The sequence below is a fragment of the Gaeumannomyces tritici genome, assembly GCF_000145635.1.
Source record: "Gaeumannomyces tritici R3-111a-1 unplaced genomic scaffold supercont2.4, whole genome shotgun sequence".
Lineage (NCBI taxonomy): Eukaryota > Fungi > Ascomycota > Sordariomycetes > Magnaporthales > Magnaporthaceae > Gaeumannomyces > Gaeumannomyces tritici.
This window is the reverse complement of record NW_008804548.1, coordinates 3,054,593-3,070,811: the sequence shown is the minus strand read 5'-3', so window position 1 is coordinate 3,070,811 and position 16,219 is coordinate 3,054,593. Positions and strand designations below refer to the sequence as shown.

General features: G+C 59.6%; 6 protein-coding genes across 6 annotated transcripts; 5 read left to right on the top strand and 1 right to left on the bottom strand.

Annotated features, from left to right (window-relative positions):
* Nucleotides 1–191: 191 nt before the first annotated feature.
* Nucleotides 192–615, top strand: GGTG_08429 (hypothetical protein; the record flags this gene model as incomplete). Its single annotated transcript, XM_009226269.1, is given in 2 exon segments — nucleotides 192–380; nucleotides 385–615. Coding segments are annotated over 2 exon segments (420 nt in total).
* A 1,496-nt stretch (nucleotides 616–2,111) lies between these two features.
* On the top strand, nucleotides 2,112–3,172 carry GGTG_08428 (hypothetical protein; the record flags this gene model as incomplete). The annotated part of the gene is made up of 3 exons (XM_009226268.1): nucleotides 2,112–2,201; nucleotides 2,450–2,765; nucleotides 2,907–3,172. The coding sequence occupies 3 exons, from the start codon at nucleotides 2,112–2,114 to the stop codon at nucleotides 3,170–3,172; spliced, it is 672 nt and encodes a 223-aa protein (XP_009224532.1).
* Nucleotides 3,173–3,342: 170 nt separating this feature from the next.
* GGTG_08427 (hypothetical protein) lies at nucleotides 3,343–6,354 on the top strand. The gene is made up of 3 exons (XM_009226267.1): nucleotides 3,343–4,088; nucleotides 4,143–6,040; nucleotides 6,144–6,354. The coding sequence occupies exons 1-2, from the start codon at nucleotides 3,459–3,461 to the stop codon at nucleotides 5,967–5,969; spliced, it is 2,457 nt and encodes an 818-aa protein (XP_009224531.1). The 5' UTR covers nucleotides 3,343–3,458; the 3' UTR covers nucleotides 5,970–6,040; nucleotides 6,144–6,354.
* GGTG_08426 (hypothetical protein) lies at nucleotides 6,133–9,070 on the bottom strand. Its single transcript, XM_009226266.1, has 8 exons — nucleotides 8,942–9,070; nucleotides 7,766–8,825; nucleotides 7,561–7,663; nucleotides 7,191–7,498; nucleotides 7,079–7,112; nucleotides 6,865–7,006; nucleotides 6,561–6,781; nucleotides 6,133–6,450 (listed from the first exon to the last, which is right to left on the bottom strand). Exons 1-8 carry the CDS (start codon nucleotides 8,994–8,996, stop codon nucleotides 6,415–6,417), a joined length of 1,959 nt encoding a protein of 652 aa, XP_009224530.1. The 5' UTR covers nucleotides 8,997–9,070; the 3' UTR covers nucleotides 6,133–6,414.
* A 902-nt stretch (nucleotides 9,071–9,972) lies between these two features.
* GGTG_08425 (hypothetical protein) lies at nucleotides 9,973–12,400 on the top strand. The gene is made up of 2 exons (XM_009226265.1): nucleotides 9,973–11,616; nucleotides 11,703–12,400. Exons 1-2 carry the CDS (start codon nucleotides 10,455–10,457, stop codon nucleotides 12,104–12,106), a joined length of 1,566 nt encoding a protein of 521 aa, XP_009224529.1. The 5' UTR covers nucleotides 9,973–10,454; the 3' UTR covers nucleotides 12,107–12,400.
* A 1,505-nt stretch (nucleotides 12,401–13,905) lies between these two features.
* Nucleotides 13,906–16,214, top strand: GGTG_08424 (hypothetical protein). Its single transcript, XM_009226264.1, has 2 exons — nucleotides 13,906–14,339; nucleotides 14,476–16,214. The coding sequence occupies exons 1-2, from the start codon at nucleotides 14,243–14,245 to the stop codon at nucleotides 16,164–16,166; spliced, it is 1,788 nt and encodes a 595-aa protein (XP_009224528.1). The 5' UTR covers nucleotides 13,906–14,242; the 3' UTR covers nucleotides 16,167–16,214.
* The last annotated feature ends 5 nt before the right edge of the window (nucleotides 16,215–16,219 follow it).

Genomic DNA, 16,219 nt, shown 5'->3' with positions numbered 1-16,219 from the left:
CCCCCCCCNCCCCCCCCCCCCCCGGGACCTGCCCCGCGCGCACAGGGCAAAGAAAGATGTCGTAGCAGGGTGCTGCCGCGAGGGAAGCCGAAGAGCTCCTCCTCGTCCTCGCTCATGCTCCCCGACGGCGACCGCGGCGTCCACCCCGTTGCGCTGCAGCATCACAAGGGGTCACCTCGACGTCGCACGCCATGACCATGTACTGCAGCGCCGCGTCGCCGCCCCCGTCCGCGTCGCGGAGGTTGAGCATGTCGGCCGACATGGCCCCCCAGCAGCACGCCGATGATGAGGTGGTCGGCGTGCGAGATGTCTGGGCGGGTCTGCCCCGCGCGTATGGACGCGAGGCCGTGGAGCGGCGTCACGGTTTCTTCGACGTCGAAGTAGAAGCCCGACGGGCCGAGCGCCGCGACGGCCTCGACGTCTTTCTTGGAGACGGAGCAGGACGAGCGACGTCAGGGCGTTGGTGACTTGGGCGTCGTCCTCGCCTGGCAGCTTGAGGCCGAGGAAGAGCTCGGCTGCCTTGTCGTTATTAGCGCCGATGGCGTTTCCGACGGCGGACTCGAGCTGCTCGCGGCCTCGGCGCCGGCGGTTACCCGTGGTATCTCTGCGGATTAGCTCGGCGATATAGTCGGCGTGGTCGCAGCATCTGGTGGCTGCGTGGAAGAGGTCGAGCGAACCGTTCGGGCCAGATGCGATGTTCATTTTTAGTTGCCCCCCGTCAACCAGCGCCATCAAATACTTGAAGACTAACGGGCTATCGGCTCTGACTGAAAGCAAGATGGAGTCCTGTCCGTTGAAAAGCCCGGGGTCGTTGAGGAGATGGTCGACCGTTGCTCCCAGGCTCTGGGACAAACAGAGAAGATATTCAAAAGCGGCGACGGAATCAGACACAATAATACTGTGCCAAACCATGGGGGAGTTCAGGGGCCACGGTAATGTCTCCCTGGAACTGGAGTTTGTCGTGCAAGTGCAGCCTTCCAGCGTCGACTCAGAGCCCATGTACTGCATTCCATGCGTCAGGATACACCGAATCGTCATGGTCTGCGCGCTGACGGCGCCAGGGCCGAGCTCTAGAAATGACGTGACCGAACGCGGATGGCACTGAAGGGTCACTTCAAGTAGCTGCTCGAGCTCTGCGGCGGACACAGGGGTCCCAGCTGGATCAAGATGCTCAAAGCTGGGAAGAGCGGCCAGCTGCACGTGTCTGAAGCAGCTGACCGCCAACACAAGGATCTGGTTCATATCGCCGACCGGCTCGCGTCGCTGTATGTGAAGGTTCACCAGATAGCGAGCGAGGTGTATATGGCCGAGCGGCAGGGCGCACGAGGCAAGGGAGACATCTTGGGCCACGAGCTGCGGCGTCAATACCGCGGCGTCCTCATCGGGGAAGCTGGTGACAAAGTGCAGGACGTTTGCCCCGTGGTTGGTGACCAGGCTCAAGTCCGCTCCCCTCACCAGCAGGAACCGGAAGATCTCGAGATCCATATTCCATGATGCAAGCATGATGGGAGTCTTGATTTCGCCATCATTGACTTCCCCGGCCCCGAGGAAATATTGGTCAATGCCCAGCCCAACCTCATCCACGAGATGCTTTACCGACGGCAAGTCGTGATTGAGCATTGCCTCGTGTAATTTCGTAAAGCTTGGCCCGATCGGTACGGTCAAGCCGAGCAGCGTGGCAGTATCCGCGACCCGGCCTTGGCATCTGGAAATTTTGAAGACAAGGAGTTGCTTGGCTGCGAGCGTGTCTCGATCGAGACACGCCGAATATTGTTCCGGCGAAGACATGGGGCTGTAGATTCCGTTGACTGTCACTGGGTCGCGGAATGCATCCTGTAACTGACCGAGAGTGAAGGTACCGCTGAGGAACGATTCGTCCCAGTAAAGGCATTGGCTTTTGCTCCATGAAGGCGGAGGACGCAACTACAAGGCAGACTTCCAGTTCTTTCCAGATTCCGGGTCCGAAGTTGACGACGTCGGGTCCCAGTCGAGGATTTGCCAGCTACACGCGGAATGGTCGGCTTTCTTGTACGGGTGGCACAGGCTGGTCGGGTCCTTGAAAGAGAAGCACATACACTCATCAGGCCGAACTGCGCTAGGAGGTCTATGGGATGGACAACTTCAAGCGAACGTCCATATTCCAGTTTCCCTACGCCAGTGTCCCTTCGCAGCTCCTCGAGCTGCTGCATGACCGCAGCCTTGTGCTGCCTGCCAGTGGGAATCGAATAAGTTCTCTTACCAGCCAGAACCCGACCAAACTGTTCAAAAGCAGGGCCGTGAAGTCAACTGGGGATTGGGCCAATGCGTACCGTTGCCTAGCTGGCCAGATCCCACTCCGAATAAGGCCACGACTGCTCGCTACACTGTAGAATCCAGCCATTACGGCTGCCGCAACGAGGCGCTTGTTCGGGTTGCGGTGAAGGCACATCCTCGCCACCCTCTCCGCCAGTTCATCGACCCGGACCGAGCCCGCGTGCTCCTGTCCAACCACCCTGCGCAGCGCAAAACACCCGAGTTCCGCATTCTGCCCTGCCTGGGCCTCCTCCAGAATCCAGACGGCGGCACCCGATACGACGGGTTTGTCTTCCGGAATCCCCACGAGGGTCTCGAGCCTTTTCCTTTTGCATTCCTCAAAGGGCTCCACAAGAATTTCCGAAGCCAGAACGTCGTTTTCTTCCGCAACAAGACCGCGGACGCCCTCAGCACGGAGCAAATCTCGTTACCGTACCTGATTGGATTCTCGTACGCGGGGCCCGACAGGCCCGGTGAGGCATCCATGGAACGGCCCGACGACGACGGGCCGGACAAGCTGGACTTTTACCGCCATCCCAATCTCCGCCAAGGAGTCCACGCGCAGAAATGAAATTTACCGCCTGAGGGCTCTCCTGTTCGAAATCGGCCGGTAGACAAGATCTGCGGAGAGGACCTGAATGGGACTGGGAAGCACGTAGCGGACGAAGAGGACGTCCGCCGTCATTTGCTAGCAGGCTACCGCAAGCCTCTCCCCAGCAAGATGGGCACCATATACGCGTCGGCCGTTCGTCGCTGCCTCGAGGGAACCTTCTCACCCTCTGCAGCAATAGTAGATGACGGCGCCAACGACGATGACCATGATTTCGTGCATGAGTTCTGGTCCACGGTTATCAAAGAGCTGGAGCGCTGCCACACCTGAGGCTCAATCCCTGGGAAAGTTCTAGAGGTGTCGTGTTATTCCATATTTTGATCGGTCAAGGAGCGAACGTATCAGGTTAGTTCACATTTAGGCCCAACGGAGGCTGATTACCAGAAGCCCGCTCATCCAATCAATGCCAGCCATTCTGGTTCCGGTCAGGCTGTGAACTTCGGGCACGCACGCAAAACATTGGTGAGGCATCCCACCTTCGATTCAAACTTTGATCTTCACTCGCAAATAATTCAGACTCCAATCGACTTCGATTATCATCGCGCGGTAATCGAGGATGTCATCATCTTTTTCGCTCTCACGGCGGTCCGTCGCCCCAACCTATACGACAACGCACGCTTACACCTTTTTGCCTGAGGGCAGCGTACGACTCCTTCGGCTTCTGCCAAGCCCTGACGCGAGGTCCCGAATCGAATGCGAGCTCCTCGCCTTTCCGGCGCTAGACTCGGAAGCAAGCCATCCGTACGAGGCCCTATCGTACGCCTGGGGTGATGAAGAGGCGGCAGATCCAATCTATATCGACGGCAAGAAGTGGCGCGTCACGGCGAACCTGTACGCGGCCCTGTCGAGTCTTCGACACTGCTTTCTGGAAAGGGTTCTCTGGGTCGATGCTATCTGCATCAATCAGGACGACACGGCCGAGAAGAACCGGCAGGTTCAGTCCATGGCAAAAATCTATTCCAAGGCGAGCCGCGTGATTGTTTGGCTTGGAGAGGGAACAGACAATGGTGCCGAAGCGCTTGAAGCAATACGCATGGCCGCCCACCGGTATCATCACACAAGCCCGGCTTGTGAACCAGATCAACTGGCCAAGGCTGAAGAGGAGTCCACTATTTCACTCCCGAACGATACGGACCAGAAGGCCATCCTGGACCTACTTCAACGGCCATGGTTCCAGCGAGTTTGGGTTAGTTGTAATACACCACTTTTTGTGAATGGGGTACTGATACGCTGCGTTTAGGTTCTCCAAGAGGTCGCTGCTGGTCGAGATGTCCTATTCAAGTGTGGCCCTAAGGAGATCGGGGGATATGCCTTCTGCCATGGTATCGACGTATTGACGCCGTACTTAGGCTCCTCGCCCCTAAGTAATCTCGCAACTTCCGTCGCCTATCTCATCATGGATTCGGCCTTCCGTCCCAGGTCCGAAATTGGACCGGTCGCCCGATTGTCCCTCAACATCCGCCCGTTGGGCGAATTGGTGGACATGTACAAGGACCGCAAGGCGACGGATCTTCGCGACAAGGTTTATGCCCTCCTGGGCATGAGCTCGGACGATCCGGGCGCGGCAGGGCTTTCCGCTAGCTACGCGATCTCATGGCAGGACGTCTTCCGGGACGCTGTGCACTTCTGCCTCTCTTATCAGGCATCTGTCATCACCTGGGATGGGAAGGAGGTGGCAGTCGTGGAAGCCGACGGCCGCTTTCTGGGTAAAGTGATTTCGGCGCACACCGACAAACAACACGTCCGGATCACTTGGAGGAATATGCCCATGTCCAACCAAGACGGCCAAGGGGAGTTAACCCCATCTGATTTAACCTTCCGGGCGTCAGCCATAACCGTCAAGAAAGGAGATTTTGTGTGTCTCCTCAAAGGTGCATCATCCCCCACAATTATCAGGCTACGCGATGGCTATTCAGTCATCATCTTATCGGCAGTTCCACGGACAAGCATGTCGCCGCAGTGGGCAGATTCCATAACGAGCTTCCCAACCAGATTTCTGTTGGTCTGGGATTGGGGGGGATCCGAGGAGAAGCCAGCCGAATGCTATAGGGACTACCTCAACAACCGAGGGGTGCCCGGATGCTCGATTGCGGGGTGCATGTGCTCGCATTTCCTGGACATGGCTGTGAAATGCTGGGACGTTTATCTACTGCTAAGCACGTTGAGGCAGTATGAAGAGGCAACGAAGCATCTGAAGAAGGCGATATACATTTACGATATCGGAGCAGCGGCGAGGAAGGTGAACGACACGGGCGGCCAGGAGCACATCCGCTCGAGACAGGAGGACGAAAAGGCACTGAACGCAATTGACGAGCTCCTTGTCAGTGGCGAAAGCGCCACTATCAAAATCAGAAGCGAAAGGGCTTGCCTGAGCCTACCGCACTGGGCTTTCGGGTGTGGCCACGAGGTACTCGGACGGCTGCTGATCGAGAACAACGTCAACATTGAGACGAGGGACATAGCTGGCGAAACGCCTCTGCAGTGGGCCGTCAGAAATGGGGCCGAGGCGCTTGTCCGGCTGCTGATCGAGAACGGTGCCGATGCCGGGCCTTGCGACCTGGAGGAACGAACGATGCTGCATCTTGCGACGCACCATGGCCACGCCGAGATCATAAAGCTGCTGGTCGTGGAAGAGGGCTCCGACAAGGAACGCGGGGATGGACATGGGCAGAGGCCATTGCATTATGCCGCGCAGCGTGGGGATGTGGCCCTCGTAAGGCTGCTGGCCGTCGAGCTTGGTGCTGACAAGGAGGCCCAAAACTCCAAAGGGAAGACACCGCTGCACTCTGCGGCGGCGAACGGCCACGTGGACGTCGTGAGAGTGCTCGTTGAGCTCGGTGCGAACAAAGAGGCCCAAGACTGTCAACGGAAGACGCCGCTACACTCGGCCGCGGCACGTGGCCACGTGGGCGCGGTGAGAGCGCTTGCTGAGCTCGGTGCCAACAAACGGGCCCAAGATTACAATGAGGAGACACCGCTACACCTCGCGGCGGAGCACGGTCATACCGAAGTTATGAGGGTGCTCGCCTTGTTTAGAGCCAAAGAGCGTGCCAGGAATAACAATTGAAACACGCCGCTACGTTGTGCGGGAGAGCGCGGCCACGCGGACGTGGTGAGAGTGCTAATAGGAACGTACAGGTAGGCCATTACATTCCGCCTTGAATGACGACCGTACGGCCGTCGCCAGACTTCTTGTCGTGGAGCTTCGTGCTGACAAGTATGTCTTTAATCGGGCCGGAAGAACACCACTGGCTTTGGCGGAGTAGAAGTTCAACACAGTCATGATAGATCTTCTCAATATGTAGGTAGGTAGGTAGTTGTGGAACATTAGGTGAGGTGATCGCTATACGAGTCACCTCGACTGATTGCAACGCCTTAGCGCGCTCTGGGCCACTACTTATTATATCACGCCGTGATTCTATCGTCCAAATAATGGGACTGGCCTGCCTACGTGGAATGTGTTGTCTTGTGCTTCATGTGCACTCTTCCCAGAACTAAAGCACCGCGACGTCTCATCGGTTCCCAAGTTGTGTGCCCTCTTGATCCCACTGCGAGTTGGTTCAACAGTCAGCGGCAGACCAAGCAAGACGAGTGGATCACTCTGTGCGCAGGGCCTCCAATAGAACGGAACTGTAAGAATAATAAAAAAGAAACTCACAGTTATTTCTATTGGGTCGTGGTCGCCGGAAAACTTGTGGCCGTTGAACCATAGCTCGAACCGGATTTCGGCCGGCGCGACGATGACGCGGACGTCAAAGTTGCAAACATAGAACCTTTTGCTCCGCCTGAACCTCCCGCGGGACAGCTTCTTCATCTCGAGCTCGCCGATGGGAATGCCCGAGAGGTCGCTCTTGACCGTGCAGAGCTGCTTTGCCCTCTCTGTTTTGTGGTCGGGGCCTGGTCAGCTTGCGACTCCAGAGTCTCCAGGGCTGGTCATCTGGAGATAGGGGGAGGGAACATACCATCTTTGATGCTCTTGGGCAGCTTGTCCCTGTCGCTGTTACAGATCATTATTATGGCGTCCCAGGCGCGAACTGAGCTCTCGGCATCAATCTTTTGGCTGAAGCTCGACGCCAGGGGGTGGCTGGGATCGATCATGTCGCCCTTGAGGATAGGAGCAAGGCGTGTAAGCATTCATTTTGCGCTTGGCAATAATGTCTGGGAACGAAAGCTCACCTTTTTGATGACCCAATCTATTTGTCCAGTCGCACTGAAGCAACCCAAAATCAGATAGTTAGCCTCCTTTCTGACCTGGGCGTCGGTAGATCCGCCACAAGTTTCCACTCACTATTTCTGCCCGTCCAGCGGGTCCTCCTTGATGTCCTCGTCAATGTGAATCTCCGGGTTGTACTTGATCTTGCACACCAAGCCATAGTTTGCCCTGGCGCGCCGCTGCACCAGAACCGGCTTGTATCCCGAGTCCAGCTTCTGCATCCTGTCGAGGAGGAGCCCCTTGACGACGACAAGTTGAGGGTCTGGCGCCTGGAGGATCTGCATCTGCTGCGCGCATGGGTGTGGCCTCTTGGCCAGCTCCTTCTCGAGAGTGTCACGAACATAGGCGGAGCTACCCAGCCCTCCGGAGAGGACCATGTAGTTCTTTAGGCCAAGGTTAGCTGTGCGGCTAAACGCGCGAGTGAGCCGGAAGCAATACAACTAACCATGTGCGCCGATTGGTAGTTGGAATGCACCCAGTCCAGTTGATCCCTGATCTTGTTGAGCATGCTCTGGATGTGTGGGTCAAAGAGGGACTGTATCTCCTCACTGTAAACCCAGCCCGAAGGTGCTTGTCAGTCGCCATATCCCTGTGAGGCGGTTGAGAGCTTGGGTCAAAGCTTGGTTCAAGGGGCGGTAGGCTCGACGTACCGTGAGAACAGCATGCGCCCAGACTCTATGCCGGCGCCAGAATGACCAAAGTTGTAGCCTACCCCTTCCAACGGGAGCTTGTACACCTCGGAAGCGTACACGCGCTCGCCAAACTTGTGCTTCATGATGCGGAAGCGTTCGCTGCGCACTAGCCTATGGGCACAACCGGGGGGCAGCTGGCTCTGCAGCTCCGGGAAGGGGCGCAGGCGGGAGGCGACAAGGGCCAAGAAGCCGCGGTCGATGAGGGTGGAGCCGATCCCGACGCCGTCGACCTCGGCCAGCTGGGCCAGGGCCGGGAAGGGCCTCGAGGCCTCGACGACCTGCATGACGGCAAAGTCGGTGGTGCCGCCGCCGGCGTCGACCGACATGAAGATGTCGCCCTTGACGAAGTCGACGGCCGTGTTCTTGACCGTGGCCACGGCGGCGGCCTCGGACTCGGTGAGGTCGACGGCGGCCGTGTGCTTGGGCCCGCCCGTGCCGAAGCCGGCGTCCTTGATGACGTCCTTGAAGGTGTTGACGATCTCCTGCGACCGCCACGTCGTCGGCACGCTGAAGATGAACTCGACCGCCAGCCCGGCCCAACCGCCCGTGCCGCACAGCCCAGCCTGCGACTCGACCGTCTCCTTGACGTGAGTGTAGATCTGCCGCAGGTAGTCCGAGGCCAGCAAGCGGGCGTCCTCGGGAGACTCTGGCGCGGCCGTGATGCCCTGCTTCTGGGCCTCGAGCAGCGTGGCCTTGTCGAGGAAGATCTTGAAGAACTCCCGGCGGTCCTTTTTCTTGGCAGACGGTCCTGCAGCGGCGTCGTTGCCGGCGGCAGCATCGGTGGTCTTGTCGCCGTTGGGGCTCACCTTTTCGCCATCGCCTACTTGTCCGGCATCGCCTTCTTCCTCGACATCATCTTCACAGAGGAAGCCCCAAGACGACACGTGCTTCTCAGGGTTGTAGACGAGACATGTTTGCACCTTTTGCTCGTTCTTTGCCGAGGCTCCGGGCCAGTTGTGGATGACCTGGATGGGGGTTTGCAGCGCCTCTGCCTGCTGGGGCCGGGCCCATCCGACACCTGAAGCGAGCGGCGGGCGCGGGGGGAAAATTCCCGAGTTTTGCGATTAGACTACTGTGCCTCACCACACGTCGGCAAATCGATGGCGCAGCCCAGCGGCGGGAGATGCAACCTACCGGTGTAGGTGGTCCCAAAGTCGATGGCGACCAGAATATCGGGCCTATCATCCATATTCTTCTGTTTACGCGTACTTGGATCCAGGAAACCAAGCAGAAGGAAGACGTGATGCGGCAAAAAGTGGCTGCAGAAGCCTGCAGCAGGATTGGAAGTCGGAGGCAGAGAAACAGCACCCGACAGGACATGCATACATAGCTGAGCAGTGCCCTGCAGCCTGCCCACGCTGGACCATGACAGGCGTCAAAACAAAAAACTGGGACCGTCGGATCTAGAGCCCGACGCTGTGGAGGCGGGCGGTGCTGCACGCTTGCTTGGCCAGGCTCCAGAAAGGATGACAGATGGGGCTGCCACTGGTTCGGCAATATCGATCCTTTTCCGGGGATTATCTCATTTGGCATCCCACCCCGGGCTGCTCCCTGGGGCCCCTTTTCCCCTTTTCAGGATGCGGACTCTTTGGTTCAGCATCTACAAGAATTGCAGACGTAAGGTAATTAATTATAGCGCTGTGTGGAAAACAGCCCTTTTCAGCGCATGCCAGGCGTGTGCAGAGCACAATTAGACAAACACAGCACAAGCACAGCCACGCAATCGAGCGCTTTTTTTTTGGGGGCCAAAATGAGCTGTCACGACCCGACAAAGAGCCCCTGCAAGGAGCGTGTTGGTCGTGGCGTCGTCGAATTACGCTTGAGGAGGGTGAAGCCTACCCCTCCCTTGATGCGGCTAGCGTTACATCAGGTGGGGCGGACCCCGATTGTCTCCAAAGAGCACTGCCGCGAACGCCAACAGCCACTCCATGCAGAGCCCCACTCCGTCTGCACTGGGCGGGGCGCGAGCATTTTCTCGACGTGGGCGGCTCCTCGATGCAGCCAAATGGATTCTTGCATCCCTGCTTTCCGCTCTTTGGGTTGAGCCATGGAAACCCGGCTGAAAAACACGCGCCAGTGGCCTGACCGCCCTGCGCAAGCGATTGGATGTCAGCACCGTTTTTTGTTCCGATCCTGTCTGTGACCTGTTCGTCTGATGGTCGGCACAGCCACCAGCAGCCTGCCGACGGATCCCGCATGTCTAGCATCGATGCGTCTCTGTATTATGCATTTTCAACTACCAGCAAGCAGGAATATGCTCCGACCGGAGCCGGGCGCTGCGGTTTCTTGCACCCGCACATCGCTCGATTCACAAGCCCACGCTAACGCGCCCTGCTCGTTTTACCCGGAATAAGATGAAGGACCGGGGTGTGGCCATGACCTTGGCTCGTTGGTGGGAGGGGCGTGCAGGCGCCTGACAGGGTCTGGCGCAGCGTTGCAGCTGATATCAGAGCAGCCAACCATCAAACATGGTGTTCCCGCCGCATGTCGTCTACCGCGGCGCTTCATACACCTCCCTACTTGCCAGTGTCAATGCTTCGTGCGCCTCCATGACTTTCGCAAGATCCTGCCGTTGCTGGCGCAGCCGTGGCTTCTACTGTATCACCTGCTAGATATTCCGACGCCCTACGCAGCTGCGTTGACTGGCATGGCAGCGGGCCCCTCATCGGCGGGCGAGCCTTCCAAGCCTCCGCCTAGAGAGTCTACACCAGCACCAGGAGCAGCCGAGGATGTGAAACCGACACCACCGCCATCACCACCATCTTCAGACTCTCCTGCACCGCCGCCTCCTTCGCCCCCATCGTCACGTGCCCCGCCGTCACCTGCACCTCCTCCGCCCGCATCCGAGAACAAGCCCCGGCAGACATCGACAGCTCCTCCACCTGCAAAGACTTGGGCGCCTGCAGCTGACATCAAGCCATCCTCCCTATCATCATCAAGCACCGCTAGCAGCAGCATAGCCAACTCCACCAGTGGCTCCTACACCAACTCCACCACCCCAAGTGGCATTGCTGGACTGACAAACGCCCTAGGCGCGGCCGACGGCGGCGCGGCTGCCAGTAGACCGGGCCTTGGTAGCGGGGCCGTGGCCGGCATTACGCTCGGCGCGGTATTGCTCGGATTTGCACTGGGCGCCCTGGTGGCCATGTTCTTCTTCAGGAGAAAACACAGGAGAGCCGAGAGCGAAACCGCGCCCGCCGCCTCCTCCTCTTCCTGGCGCCGGTCAGGAGTCGTCGAGCACATCGGCAACAAGGACGGCGCGGGGATGTCGGCAGCGCCTGCGGCCAAATCCGCGCCCGCTCGTCAGCCTTCGTCCGCTTCTTCCGCGTCGTCATCCATCCTTTCGCCATTGGCTGTAGTGGTCAGAGCGGCATCGGCGCAAGCAGCGCATCCAGCGTCAGCCACTGCATCAGACCCGCTCCGGCTAGACCAGTTCCTGCTTTCACCGGCGCCGGACCAGGCCATCGCGTCGGAGCTGCAGGCTCTGGATCACCTTATTCAGATGCACGTCGAAAACTATTACCATCTAGGCCGCATGCAACCGTCGACTGCCGTCCGCGACGAGCTCCAATGCGCTCTCGTGGACCTGGGGCTGGGCAAGGAACCATCCGAGCCGACCCCGGCGCAGGTGGTCACTCTTGCAGTGAAGCCAAAAACACGGCATGCGGCGTTGAGGCACATTATCGCCAGCGCCATGTCGCAGAGCGTGGCCCTCGGCTCAACGACCAACTATTCACTGCTACCATCGTCGTTACGTCTCTTTGTGAAGGAGATGGCACCAACAGAAAAGGACCGGGGCAGTCCAAAAGGTATGTCGGTGCTGCTCACGCATTCTATCTACCGTTTCCCACGCGGCCAGTGTTTACTTAGTTACTGACGTTGCTCTCTTCAAAAGCCGTTTCTACTGCTCTTACACGATGGCGGCAAATGTCCATGTTTCTCATCCACCCCAATAGGTCCGACAGGAGCACATTGGTTCCGACAGAGGCCATGGTCGGTGATAAGGTAAATAAGCTGGCAGTGGCTCTCAACAAGCTCCTTGATATCTTTGTAAACCCGCAAGGATCAGGCCAGCAGCAGATCCACCTGCACGACCTCCTGATGGAGTGGGCAAAGTTTGGATACCTGCTGCTCTCCCAGCCGGGAGAGTTCTGCCTGCGGCAAGTCGCCGAAGGTCAGCCAGGGCAGGGCAAGGGCCACCTCGTCGTGTGCCCCGGACTAGTCAAGGTTGGGAACGAGCAGGGGGAGGCGTACAATCCTTCCAGAACCTTGCTGGCCCCGGCAACGGAGCGGATTTGACTCACGGGGGGTTAGATGATTGTTTCGTAGACGGAAACACTTCTGTTCTCTGGAGCGCAGGCTTGTTGGTAATTTCAAAACTCTTGAGGGCCATGCAGCGGCGGGACGGAATCTTGGGAGTGCCAGTCCACCATGACATATCACATCACCGCGCCAGGCTATATGAAATGCAATACTGAAAGCCAGATTTTTGCTTGTTGTTTCCCCTTCTGCATCACCCGTCTTGGCTGGCGGCGCCTAGCGGCAGGCTAGCGAGGGGGACCTGAATTAGCCCGTTAGGCCTCCATCCTCCCCTGAGCGGCTGCTCGAGCAACCGGCTGCTTGGAACCGCGTCGGGCGTACTGTATGCGAATGCAGAAGCAAGCACAGGCCAGCCTGCGGGCTGGCTGTTGGTTTTCAGGCTTCTCTGTGACCCCTGGTCGCTGTCGTGGCCGCTGAGGGAAGGACCCCTGATTTTGCGGTGTAACCCCCCGCCCCCCTGCCCCACTGTGGGCAGAGCAGGGAAGGCTGGCGCCCATGGATGACCCCCCATGTCACCGCTGGGAACCTCAATGGTCCTGAGTCCGGGGGCGTTGGAGGATCATGGGAAAAATGGCTGGGCGGCTGAAGGCAAAACAAGGCAGAAACAAAACATAAAAAGATCCTCCAGCAGGAAGACATTGAACGATGCACAAACGCCGCGAGGGCAGGTAGACAGGAAATGAGTCGCCTGGTCCCGCATCGGGCAGTGGGCGCGTTATGCGGGTGCCAGCTCATCTGCGGGCTGCCTGTGCATATGCGCCAGGGCGGGTTTTTGCCTGGCCGATGTCAATGTGTGCCCTCTTCTGATTTGTTCTTGCGGGTTGGGCGGTGTTTTCTCCTTCTTTCTTGACTAGAAGCAGAAAATCCATCGCATCCCACAATCCCGCCCCATTCCGCCATTTGGAGCCGATCCCACCCCAAGGCAAAAGAACCCCACCGCATCGCATGGATCGTGGGACCATTCCTCTGCTTCCTGCTGCGCCTCCATCGATCATCATCAGACAAACCCAGCCTAACCTATTTGCCCCCCTGTGGGGTTTAGATCGCATCGGTCGGACTGTCAAAGCCATCCGCCCATTCTGTAGTTGCCTGTTGGGAAGGACTGGGCAGGGGGTCTTGTCATGGTGGAGAGCAACGCGTTCACCGGCCCACGGCTCCGGCGGAGGAATTCATGGGTATCGCAAGACCAGAAGCCCGGAAGCGAGTTTCTAGCCCATCTAGCGTGGCTTACAGACCCGGGAATGCTCCCAAGAGGGGAGACTGAGAAGGACGTGTCAGAGGATCGGCCTTCACTCCTCACACCCACGGCCAGACACAGCCCTGTCCATGTAATACCGCAGGCTGCATGACCATCACCACCCACCACCACTACCCGCTGTCCATGACTTGTTTACAAGTGAATCCTATTTTGGGCTACAGACCCGCGCGGGACCTGCAGCAAAGCGACTGTTTCCCCCTCACGCCCTGCGTTCCCGCTTGCGGGCGTGATTCTGTTTGGTCGAAACGCGCTGCACAGGCTGGCAACTACACCTTTGCCCTTGCCATTTTTTGTTTTCGTCTTTCCTTGCTCTCTTGCCTTGTCAGGTAGAGGCCCAACTTGGCACGTGTGGTGGATGGATGGGCCGCCAGTTGCGGTGGCCAGAGCTCGCTTCCTGGCGCGAATCGACTGGCGTTCTACTCGTAAGTCGGGAACCAACCACTGGCTAGCTTTTTTTTTTTTTTTTTTTTTTGACAGCCCGCCCTGCCCTCCGCTATTCATGGTGGCCCTGCCAGCGAGGGAATGTTATTAGGGTGATTACCGCGCTCCTTTCCCCGTCGTCATAATTCCCAGTGTGAAACCAGCAGCAGGTGGCATCCCTAGCACGACCACGGACCTGACTCAGCTTCATATAGAAGAACTGGAACGCCCCCAAGATACAGCCGCACACAATCCTCGTCGCTTTTTTTTTATCTTTTCGTTTTGTTTCAAGCAAAACAGCGAGCAGCCCCCTTCCTGCTAGCTCGCTCCTCATCCTGCAGGTACGACACAAGGCATTTCCCTGCCATACACAGTCGAGAAGCAAATACCACACACAGCATAGACACCACACCATATACACACAAACACATCCAAAAATGGGCCCCAAGACCAAGGCAGAGCCTCGGCAGAGGTTCAGCATGCTCCAGTCCCTTCTGGGCGGCAAGAAGAACAAGCGGCAGTCCACTCTTGGAGGTAGGTTTTCGACTTTTTTTTCGTTCTTTCTATGAGGTGGCTTTGACCAGTCTCTCTCGTCTCCCACGCCATCCCAAGGCCCTCTGCAATCCTCTAAAGCTTCAAGACGCCCAAGCTAACGCCGGCCGCCATGAAGAACCCGTGCTGGAGAGGCCAGGCGACAGACCGCTGCCGTTCCGGCCGTCGGTGGTAAGGTCGTACACGATGCCGATGATCACGACGGACCCGCTGGCGTCGCACCCGGTCAGGCTCGAGTCTATGCACGGGTCCATCACCGACGGCACGTCGTCGAGCGGCTCGAGCATCAGTGGCCTCAGCATCCTCGGCGACATGGCCGTCGTCACCTCGGCCCCCGCCACCCCGGGCGGCAGCGAGCAGCAGCAGCAGCAGGCGTGGTCCGGCAGGCCGACCCAGGCTAGCAGCAGCGCGGGCGCCGTGACGGGCCTGCAGGCTCTGTTCGCGGACCCCAACGACATTGCCATCTTCTCGTCCCCGCTCACCGCCAGCCCCGCCGCCACTGCCGCCTCCAGTCCCGTCACTCCCAGCCCCGTCACTCCCATAACCCCCGCACCCTCCAGCCCCAGCAGCGCCGACACGGACAACCACAAGTTCAGGAGCAACATCGTGCGCAGGACGCGGGCCAGCAGGCCGTCGTCGAGGGTGTTCAGTCCGCAGCAGCCGTCGCCGCTCTCCGCGTGCGAGGAGGAGGCGGCCGCTGCCGCCCAGCAGCGCAGCGTCTCGGCCCCTGTTGCGGTCACCCCCGCGGCATCGTCGGCGGTCCCCGCACAGCTTCCACCCAGGCCGTCATCCTCATCTGGCGCGACGACGGCAGCCCCTACCACAACCACGGCCACCACCACGAGCGCGACGACGATGACGACGGATCCCTTAAAGGGCCTGATGCTGCAGATCCCAAAGGTGCCGCAAAAGAACGTGAAGCGGGTCTGGAACCCGACGGGCGGCCGCCTCCGCAGCGTCTCGCAGGCGCCGCCCAGCCCCATCGCCGAGGAGGCGGTCGGGCTGCCGCCGCGGCCCGTGACGGTGTGGGGCTCCAAGGCCTGGGAGGGCGCCGCCGCGGCCGCCCCGACGACAACGACGGCGGTCGCGCGGAGCGCGGTGGAGGCGCTGCCGCCGGCGGCGTGGTGCAGCAACCTCACGACCAAGGACATCGGCAGCCTCACGCCGCAGCTCGGGTCGCCGGGGTGCAGGCCGTCGTCCTCGTCCGAGGAGTCGCCCATCTGCCTGCCCAAGATCGATAGGGGGCCGAACCTGTCGGCCATCTTTGCCGGCCCGCCCCCGGTCCTCCCCGTGTCGATGGCACCAGCGCCACCGCCGGCGGCCAAGCCCGTGACGCGACGCCACACCAGCCCGGTCGAGGCGGTGTACGAGCTCGAGGGCAGCAGCGCCGAGGAGGACATCTACGACGACGACTACGACTACGACAACGACAGCAGCAGCAGCAGCAGCCTGCGCCACAGCGCCGTGTCCGAGGCCTCGTCGGCGCCGCCCGCGGACGCGTGCCCGCCGCTCGATGGGGGCGTGTGCTCGCCGGCAACAAACCACCCTTCGCCCGTGACGCCGCTGGGCTCGTTCGGTGACCTGACGTACGCCGTCGCCAGCCCCGTCGACGGCGGCAACAAGCAGTACAAGGCGTTCCGGCCGGGCCCGGTGCGGGCCGCGACCGATGTCGGCGGCGCGGTGCCCCAGGCGACGCCGCGGCCGCGCGACAGCGGCAAGGCCGAGTGCGAGGCGTGGGTCCGCCGCTCGCAGCTGTTCCAGATGAACGAGAAGACGGTCCCGATGAGGCGGCACATGCCAGAGTTCTAGGGTTGTGACTATGGCGGTGGTGGCTGAGTGGAGGGCTGGGAGGGGGGGGGGGG